Genomic DNA, 9938 nt, shown 5'->3' on the forward strand with positions numbered 1-9938 from the left:
ATGAAGAAGATGGTGATGAGGAGATTTTATGCTAAAAAAAATATAATATCTACCTTGAGAAATAGCATGATCAGAATTTTCTATTATTCTATGGCCTTAAAATTTTAGCCAGAAAATGATTTTGGGGAGTTTATGTGTCAGGAATTTTATGCAAAAAGATTTGGACTTAATAATGTAGACAGTAAAGAAACAACAAGAGTTTTAATCAGAGGTCCTGCAGGATCAAATTTAACTGTCATGCTAAGGATGATTTACTTAATTTTGAGAAACAGCAGATCAGAATTTTGTATCTCATTGGATGGTTTGGAGATTAGGCAATGAAGAGTTTTACAGAAGGGCATGAATGTTTGTTTTTAATGGAGAAAACCGAGAAGTACCAAAAGGTGTTCCACAAGTAACAGCAGTAACCGTAGAGCTAACCTATTGAATGACCAGAACTGTTTGCTGTGCCCCAGCAGAGAAGAAATGTGCAAAACCCGTCCCGAAACATCGCTTTCCATCCAGTCTTGGTCCACTAAAAACACCAGGACTAGATTTTCAAAAGTCCACTCCAAGACAATCAGATGTCAAAGAGACCTCCCACCCCTACTCCTCACTCAATATCCCAACTCAACTGGATACACCCCTATGTTAGGGGAAAACCAACCAGCAACAGAGAGGGTCTGTCTGCTGGAGTGAAGGGGTCAGCCCTACCCAGTAAGGGGGGTAGAGGGGAGGGCAAGTCAATACGTTTTGCACGTGTAGAACTGAGGCCAAACTTTTGGAAGTTCCTGAACCCCACAGACAGAGAGGGCAATCCAGGGAAAGTAGAGATTTTAGGGGGGGTGGGGAGATGACTGGCAGGTTTCCTCAACAACTCGGAGTTGAGGAAAACACAGCAATGCAAGTTGATGAAAGAGAGGAAGAGAAATTAGCCCAAAAATTCCAAGTTAGGATCACATCGCAACGTGCAAATCTCTGGCACCTCCTCATTGTTTTCTAAATATTTATGGGAAAAATAAAACCCAGAATCCAGAGCTCTATATCCAGCACCCCTGCCCCCCAATTTCTACTCTGAATTTAGGGGAGGAAATAAAGCTATTTGGGGCAGTTGAGCCAGCTGACAGGATAGTGGAAAAGTGCCCATTTTCCCCTGAACTTGTTAAATAGCAGGCATCCCTGCTAGAGGCTCTTGCCTCACACCAAGGCCAAGCTTGCTCCAGAGCACTTGGCCTGCAGAGCTGGCTTTGGACAGCACTGACATGTGAGCTCAGTGGCTTTCGGGTGACCACAGGAGGGAAGGAGCATTGACCAGGCACGTGTGCCAGGGTGGAATGAAGTGGCCAGTGTGTTCTGCCAGGTGCCTGCCGGCGACGGTGCTCTGGGCCCATCACCCCACCAAATTTATGGGCTGTGAATTTCTCACAGCCGTTGGGAAGTAGGCAGGCCAGATAGGCAGAGGAAGCCTGGGAGAGAGTAGGCAAGAAGGTCAGGGGTTGACACATATTCTCTATTCTTTCCCTGTGGGCACCACACGTGGGACCCGAAGGCTTCCCCAGTTTCTCTCTGTTCTAATGTGTTGGAAATCTGATTTGTCCTGGGGAATCTGACCCTGACCTCGTGAGACCCTAAACCACTGCCTTTCCTGCCCATCTCCCTACCCCCACCAGGTTCTGATCGCTGTGATCCCAGTCACTGACTGGACGCATCACCACCTTACCAGTCTTCAGAGAACACTTCTTTCCATCCGACGAAATGATAGAACCCTCTGAAGACTCATTTGAGACGATGATGGAGCGTAAGAATCCATCATCAAAACAAATGGAGTCCTCTGAGGGCTCATCCAACACCACCATGGAGATAGAAGGCGGAGTACAGGAGGCGGCGGGGCTGGCTCAAGGCCCAGCCCAGGAAATGGGAGAGCTGCCCATTGACCTCCTCCAAGACATGGAGGAGCCATCCAGTGGCCAACATAGTGAAATAAAGGATCCACCCAATGACCTACTCCAAGACCTGGAGGAGTCATGCAAGGCTTCCCGTCAGGAAGTGGGGGATCCCATCGGTGAGGCGCCTGGTGAGATGGAAGAAGCATCAGTCAATGAGGGAGAGCTGGACGAAGAAGACGACGACACTGACCTAAGTGAAGACGAGGAGGAGGAGGAGGAGGAGCCCGGTGAGTTGGAATTAAGGGGCAGGGTCAGCTCCTTCACCTCTATGTACTTCTGGATGCAAGACCTCAAAGAGCAGCAAAAAATAGCAATAGAGATCCTGATGAAAGCGATCAGAATAGGCCGCGTGCCAGAACCGCAAATCTTCTCGGGCGATCGAAGAGATTACCCGGAGTTCTTCGTGCACTGCCACATGATCATACAAGGCTACCCAAGAAAGTTCCGCAACGACCGCCGGCGAGTGAGGTTCGTCATCAGTCACCTCTCAGACACGGCCCTCGAATGGGCCCAAAATCTGAAGCGGCAAAGAAGCCCCCTGCTTACCAACTACCCAGCCTTCATGGAGGCCATGACAAACATGTTCCACTACAAGGAGGAGCTGCGTGTGGCAGAAGACACCATGCTCAACATCACGCAAGGGGATCGCGCCGCCATTGACTACATCGACGAGTTCCGGGAGCTGGTACCCACCTTGGGTTGGCCAGACGAAGTCCTGCAGGCCCACCTGTGCCTGGGGCTCAACGAGGAGATCAGGCAGTATCTGTTCCAGCTCCCTCAGCCAGATTCGCTGGACAGTCTGATGGCCCTCGTCCTGCAGATAGAAGAGAACCTGGCAGAGAGAAAGGCCATGCTCAGGATGCGTCCAGAGACCCACTCTCGGAACCTGGCCAAGATGGACTCACCTGCTCCAGAGAAGTGGCCGGTCAGCAGCTGGCTGACCTACGAAATCCAGCCCGATATCGATCGCAGGCACGTCTTCCTGCTGCTCATGGTGAGAGTGAACCCTTACCACAGTGTCGCGGTACAGGCGCTGGTGGACTCGGGGGCAAGCTCCAACTTCATGGATGAGAAATTTGCCCAAGAGCACTACGTTGAGTTGTTCGAGAAGCCCTACCCACAGTCCATCCACACCATGGATGGCTCCCTGATTGGCAACGAGCCCGTTTGGCTGCACACCGAGCCTCTGGTATGCTTTCATCAGAACCACCATGAGCTTATTGAATTCGACATCGTTCCTTCACCCAACTTCTCCGTGGTCCTGGGCATCAACTGGCTCCGAGTCCACTCCCCCGATATCGACTGGGCCAGAGGCCGCTGCACCTTCCACTCTCCCTACTGCCTGAAGAACTGCTTCAGCCCACTCCCACCATCGACCACACTCGAGAGACATGCCATAAGCCTGCTGCCCGGACTGTTGCCCCAGTATTCCGACCTTGCCGACGTGTTCAACCCGAAGAAAGCAGATGATGAGACTTCCGACCAGCCAAGCTCAGACGGATCCGATGATCTTTCTGAATCAGAGCCCTCTGAGCTTCAGCAGGCTGGAGACAGTGATCACAGCAACACCGCCGACACGTGTCCCTCTGTGGCTCCTCCGGAACCTGTGGGTGCTGGGATGCAAGAAACAGCCAGGCTGGGGAATGAAGAGGAGGAATCGCAGGAGGATAAACAGATAATTCCAGAACTGTTCCAACAGTTACATGGAGCTACGTGGTTCACAAGGCTGGAGCTGCGTGGGAGCATTGTGGAGGAAGGCAAGAAAAAGGCAGCAGAAGAGCTATGGAAAGTAGCGTTTGGTTTGGAGCTTCAAAAGAAGACAAGCTATCAGCCCTTTGAGATCTGCTCAGACCCTCTCATCCCTCAGAGCGTAATGCACTGCATCCTGAAAGACCTGCTGGGCAAATGCGTGCTCTCCTACGGGAACGAGGTCGTGATCTACTCAATGAGCCAGGAGGCGCACCTCCGGCACATCCGCCAAGTCCTGGTCCGCTTCCGACACCACCACGTCTACTGCTCACTGGACAGGAGCCAGTTCCACCAACACACTGTCGAATTCATGGGCTTTGTCCTGACTCCCAAAGGGGTGAGGCTGAACAAGAGCGTCGTGAAGACCATCAGGGATTACCCGATCCCTCTCTCGAAGGAGTCCCTGCAAAACCTGATGGAGCTGATGTCCCCCTACTGCCACTTCGTGGAGCGCTTCGCTGCCATCACGGAGCCCCTGCGGCGGCAGCTGCTGACCACCAACCCCTTCCACTGGGGTGACGAGGAGCAGGAGGCCTTCGAAAGCGTGAAGCGGGCTTTCCGCAAGGCACCCCTCCTCCATCACCCGAAGCGCCACAAGCAGTTCTACTTGGACACAGGAGTCAACATGACCGCTCTGTACGCCTCCCTCATGCAAGTCGATGAGCAAACCGGCAAAAGAGTGTTCTGCGCTTTCTTCTCCCGCGACCTCTCTCCTGAGGAGGCCAACTCCTCTCCGCTGATGATGAAGACTATTGCGATTAAGGCTGCCTTGGATGTGTGGTCTTGCTACCTGGAGAGCACCGAGGAGCCCATCATGATCCTTCTCAATACAGAGGATCTAGCCTCCCTGAATAATGACAGGCTCACCGTAATTCTCCCGGGGCAGTGGGCCAAGTTCTTCGGCCGCTTCCATTGCGATGTCATGGAGAGGCCCGAACAAGATGGCAGCAGTTCTCTGCCGCTGCAGAACCCCAACCGTGGGCCTCTCCGGGCCCACATTGCCACCCGGGCCCGCACTGCCACCCGGGCCCACACTGCCACCCAGACCCACACTGCCACCCGGGCCCGCACTGCCACCCGGGCCCGCACTGCCACCCGGGCTCGCACTGCCACCCAGACCCACACTGCCACCCGGGCCCGCACTGCCACCCGGGCCCACACTGCCACCCAGGCCCGCACTGCCACCCAGGCCCGCACTGACACCCAGACCCACACTGCCACCCGGGCCCGCACTGCCACCCGGGCCCGCACTGCCACCCGGGCCCGCACTGCCACCCGGGCCCTCACTGACACCCGGGCCCTCACTGACACCCGGGCCCGCACTGACACCCGGGCCCGCACTGACACCCAGACCCACACTGCCACCCGGGCCCGCACTGACACCCGGGCCCGCACTGACACCCGGGCCCGCACTGACACCCGGGCCCACACTGCCACCCGGGCCCACACTGACACCCGGGCCCACACTGACACGTGGCCCCTCACAGACACCAGGGCCCGCACTGACACCCGGGCCCGCACTGACACGTGGGCCCTCACTGACACGTGGCCCCACACTGACACCCGGGCCCTCGCTGACACCCGGGCCCACAGTGACACCTGGGCCCTCACTGACACCCAGGCCCTCGCTGCCACCCGGGCCCTTGCTGACACCCGGGCTCACACTGACACATGGGCCCTCACTGACACCCGGGCCCTCACTGACACCCGGGCCCTTGCTGACACCCGGGCTCACACTGACACATGGGCCCTCACTGACACCCGGGCCCGCACTGCCACCCGGGCCCTCACTGACACCCGGGCCCTCACTGACACCCGGGGCCTCACTGACACCCGGGCCCTCGCTGCCACCCGGGGCCTCACTGACACCCGGGCCCTCGCTGCCACCCGGGGCCTCACTGACACCCGGGCCCTCGCTGACACGTGGGCCCTCACTGACACCCGGGCCCGCACTGCCACCCGGGCCCTCGCTGACACCCGGGCCCTCGCTGACACCCGGGCCCACACTGCCACCTGGGCTCTGAGTCCTGTCACCACAGAAGGGTCCCTCAGGGATCAACTCCCAGAACTGGGGGAGCAAAAGGAGAATGAACATGTACCTCCCAGGAAGGGCCAAGTAGGCAGAGCCAACAGCAAGAGGCCCTGACTCCGTTACAAATGGACCAAATACTCAGCAACCTCCTTGGCCACCTCAACATGGACCAGATGAGGAGCCTCTTTCTGCACTTCTTCCGAGACCTGCATATCAGTCAGGAAGCCCTGGCCCCCATGGCCGTGCTGGCGATACTGAAGATGAAGCAGCACCTCCCGCTGCTGCCCGCACCCACTCTGCAAGTGGCACTACTGCCAGCCACGCGCTCCCTGCGCCTCATTCTGGACTCGTCCCTCCTCACAAACCGTGGCATCGCCACGGCCATCACCCAGCTGCTGACCCAGATGCCCCCTCTCGTGGGCACTGTCACATCCGGGCTGAGGAACAGGCCGAACAGAGGGCCCTGCTGCCCGGGGCGCCCGGCTCCTACCCCTCCCATCTGAGTTCTGGACAATGCTGTGCGAGCGCTTCTGTGTCAGAGTCGCTCCCAGAGAAAGATCCCAGCCCCTCCTGCAGGGGAGGAGCCACTACCTGGAGCTGCACGTCATCGGGAGTGATGTCGTCTTGCGAGAAGCCCTGCAAGACGACCTGCAACGTTACCGTCAGTGTGGCCTGCATGACGGCCTGCAAGACACCTCGCAGGACGCGCAGGCGGAGGACGACGTGCAGGACGACGGCGCGCAAGGGGTCCAGGAGGAGGAAGCTAACGAGGGAGGGGACGAAGAGATAGAGGACCAGATGCAGGAGGCTGCGGCGGCCGACCCCTCCCCTACCCCCCCAGCCCCACCACGGGCCTCTGGTGGAATCCTCGACAGCCTGTATAGACAGTTGTATGGGGACCGAGATCAACCCAATCTGCCTCATCAGGACCCTGCGGCCAGGAGCCTGGCCCACTTCCTGGCCATGATCTGCGCAGAGGATCCAGTCCCCCTCCGAGGCAGACAGGCCAGGGGCGGAGCAAGGCTAGAGGAGCTCCCTGAGGATGATGAGGACTCAGACCATAACTGAAAACACTTCCTCACCAGCAACAAACCCTCCACTCCTCTGCGCCAGACACCCAGCACAACCTCCACTCGGCCTCCCTGTGCCTCAGTCTGCTTCGCTCGGACCCAGCGCTCCTCCTGCCACTCCTGACTCAAGGGGAACCCACTCAAGAAGAGCCATGATCTCTTCCACTCATCAACCAGCAACATCTACAGTGCCAACAGACTAGCCAGTCATCAGAGACCCAGAGCCAGCTCAGGGCTACACATTCCTTCCGTCTTAATTCTCCAGGTCCCAGGCCCACCACTGGGAGTGAGATCAATGATAGGAGAAAGCAGTGATGAGCAGAAATGACCCCATGACCCCAGGCCAGGTGAGGAATCAGGCACAGCAGAAGCAGCCAAGCAAGCAGATGCCAGAGACCCACCCCGCTGAAGTGGCAACATGGCCACCTTGTGCCATCCTGGGACACTGACCTCGGGTGCTCCACTGACTTCTACCTCCAGCTCCGGTGCTCCTGCTCCCCTGGACCCGACCCCACTCCCACATCTTCACGTGCTGTGGTGCCGTCCCCATCCCACCCCCACCACCCCCTGCAAAGCGAGCCACCCCCACAGTCTGGTCCAGCCCATTCCGCACTCACTGCCTGACCCTGACTCTGCCTCTTACCTGGACAGTGTGCTCCACGGAACGTCCCATCGCACCAGTACTTACCGGGCTTGCAACCTTGAGAGTCCCCCTGACTCCACAGGACACTGAGGGCTCCCGAACCCCCTCCCAGCGCTGACAGCACAGGGGGCTCCAAAAGAGACTGAGGACATGTGAGACCCCCAGAGACTTTGCTGAGTTGCTGAGAGTGTTCCTACCAGACCACTGCTTTCTGCCACGGGGATGAGACCCTTCCCTGCATGCCCCCCCATTCTACCCCAAAATAAAGCAGAAGAAAAGATTATCTGACTTTGTAATTTGTTCTGAAGATGGAGATTGGGCGGGGGTTGGGGGGGCAGACAAGATGGAGGAGGGGGGAGAGGAGGAGAGGGGAGATGGTAGGGCGGAACTCCCCCTGAAACAGGCCCTGCCTGGCGCCTGGCACACAATCCAGGAAGGGGGAACACTGGGAACTGCCTCTTCTTGAGGGCCCAGAGTAGGGACCCCAGAAACCCAAGTCCTACCTCTGGCCTGGGCCTTCCTCCCCCACGAGAAATGAGGGGTGGGCAGGTTGTACTCTGCCTCCTAACTCAGGGTCTGAGAAGCAAGGAGCCGCAGTTTCTAACTCTCCCCCGACTGTCCCCCACCCAATGGAGAAAGCCAAGGTCCTCACACTGCCCTAAAGTGGCAAAATGGCTCTTCTGAGAGTGCACAGCCCTGAGAAGGGGGAGGGTCCCACGGGATAAGTGCAGTGTGGGGGGAGGGGAGGCTGGAGGGAGGGGCACTGGCTCCCTCAGCGCTCACTCATGCCACCATCCCACACTTGCTCACCCAGGGCCCCCTGCCTGGCCTCGGGGTCCCCCCACCCAGCAGCAGCTTCAGACCTCGATGAGCACCCTGCACAGGGACCACTCCTGGCCTCACCCAGAGCTGCAGCTGGGCCTGTGGGCCTGGCACCCAGGGCTGTCCCCTCAGCACAGGAATCTCCCCTGAAGGCACTCCCTTGAGGTCACCAAGCAGACCTCAGGGTCATAGGTCAGGGGCTCTCCAGGGTCCTGACTTCCCATCCCCCTGGCAAGCCTACCCCTCCCCACTCACCCTCAGGAAAGCCACATCCTCTCCTGACCCCTGACTTCCGAGCCCTCCACATTCCACACTGGCCTCATGCCCTACGGCCTCCCTGGTCCCCAAGGGTGACTGGCCTTCACGCACCCGTCCATCTGTTCTAGGCATCTAGCCCTGATGGCAGCACCAAGAGATCATGGTCAGGGTCTCCAGGTTTAGAGCCAGGGCCTCTGCTCTATCTCTGGGCCTGTCCCCACCCCAACCAGTCCCAGGCTGACTGGCTGCACACCCCTCTCACAGGTTCAGTTTCCTTGTCTGGGATTGGGATATGGCAAGAGAGAAGGGGAGTGTAAGGGGCAACAAGACACAATCTCCAAGGGCCCTTGGCTCCTAAAATCCCATCTGTTCCCAGATGACACTCTTCCGGGGCTCGCATCCCGTGGTGTGAATTCTCTTGGGCCAGAGCCTGGGGTCATGGTGAGGAGGCCACTCCCAGCACCGGGGTCTTGTTCAGGCAGGCCTTGGGGTACCAGAGAGTGGACCCCCAGGGCAAACCTACATGCCTACTTGGTAGGGGCTGTCCTGAGTGGCTGGGGGGTGGATGGATGGCCTCTCATGTCCCTGCAGCCCAGGTCAGCGCTGGAGGAGGGTCAACGGGACCACTCCTTAGTTAAGGCCAAAGGGATAATTTGTCACCAAATAATCAGACCTGTCCTTCAGTGGGGAGCCCCAATACCCACTATGGTGCACACGTTTTCCACAGTGACACGCACGTGTGCGTGCACACACAGGGAGACCAGTGGGGCTGAGAGCACAGTAGTGGCCATGGCCTCCTACACCACCTGACAGGGAAGTCCTGGCTGCCCTGGGTCCCACCAAATCCAACCAGAGGGGCTTTCTCCCCACTCACAGAGAACAGAGGCAGCCCCCGGGGCTGAGGACGGCTGAAAAGGCAAAGACATTGAGTGATGAGGTCCCCACTTTCTAGAAACAGTTAAACACACACACACAATACAAACCTTTTTTTACTCCTGAAACAAAAAAGAAAGAAAATTCGTATTAAATGACATACTGGGCTTTGATATCATGGCCACCACAAAAAAATAAAATAAAAACTCAAGACAAGCGTCTGATTACTCTGGACAACAGGTGCCCAGCACATAGGCCAGTGGCCATGCTAGACCATGCCCCAACGCACCATGTCCACCTTCCCCAGCCGCCAGATTTCTGGCATCCACCAAGCTCTGACACCATCTGAGAGACCAGGGGGGCCCCTGAGTTCCCCCCCAGATGAGGCTGCTGACCTATTTCCCACCTCAGCCCACCCCTGCCCTCAGGCGGCGGATGGTACTCACCTCTCAGACCCGGATTTGCCCATCCTTCCTTCAAGTGGCCACTGGGCCCATTTAGGGGGCTCCGGGGGAGAGGTGTGGCAGGAGCTCTGGAAGCTTGAAGCCCCCTCCCCGCCCACCGGG

At 57.9% G+C, this 9938-nt stretch overlaps 1 protein-coding gene across 1 annotated transcript; it reads left to right on the forward strand.

Moving 5' to 3' along the window:
- Positions 1–1734: 1734 nt before the first annotated feature.
- On the forward strand, positions 1735–6774 carry RTL1 (retrotransposon Gag like 1). The gene is given in 3 exon segments (XM_023744615.1): positions 1735–4710; positions 5700–6145; positions 6147–6774. Coding segments are annotated over 3 exon segments (4050 nt in total).
- The last annotated feature ends 3164 nt before the right edge of the window (positions 6775–9938 follow it).

The sequence above is a fragment of the Myotis lucifugus genome, unplaced genomic scaffold, assembly GCF_000147115.1.
Source record: "Myotis lucifugus unplaced genomic scaffold, Myoluc2.0 scaffold_479, whole genome shotgun sequence".
Lineage (NCBI taxonomy): Eukaryota > Metazoa > Chordata > Mammalia > Chiroptera > Vespertilionidae > Myotis > Myotis lucifugus.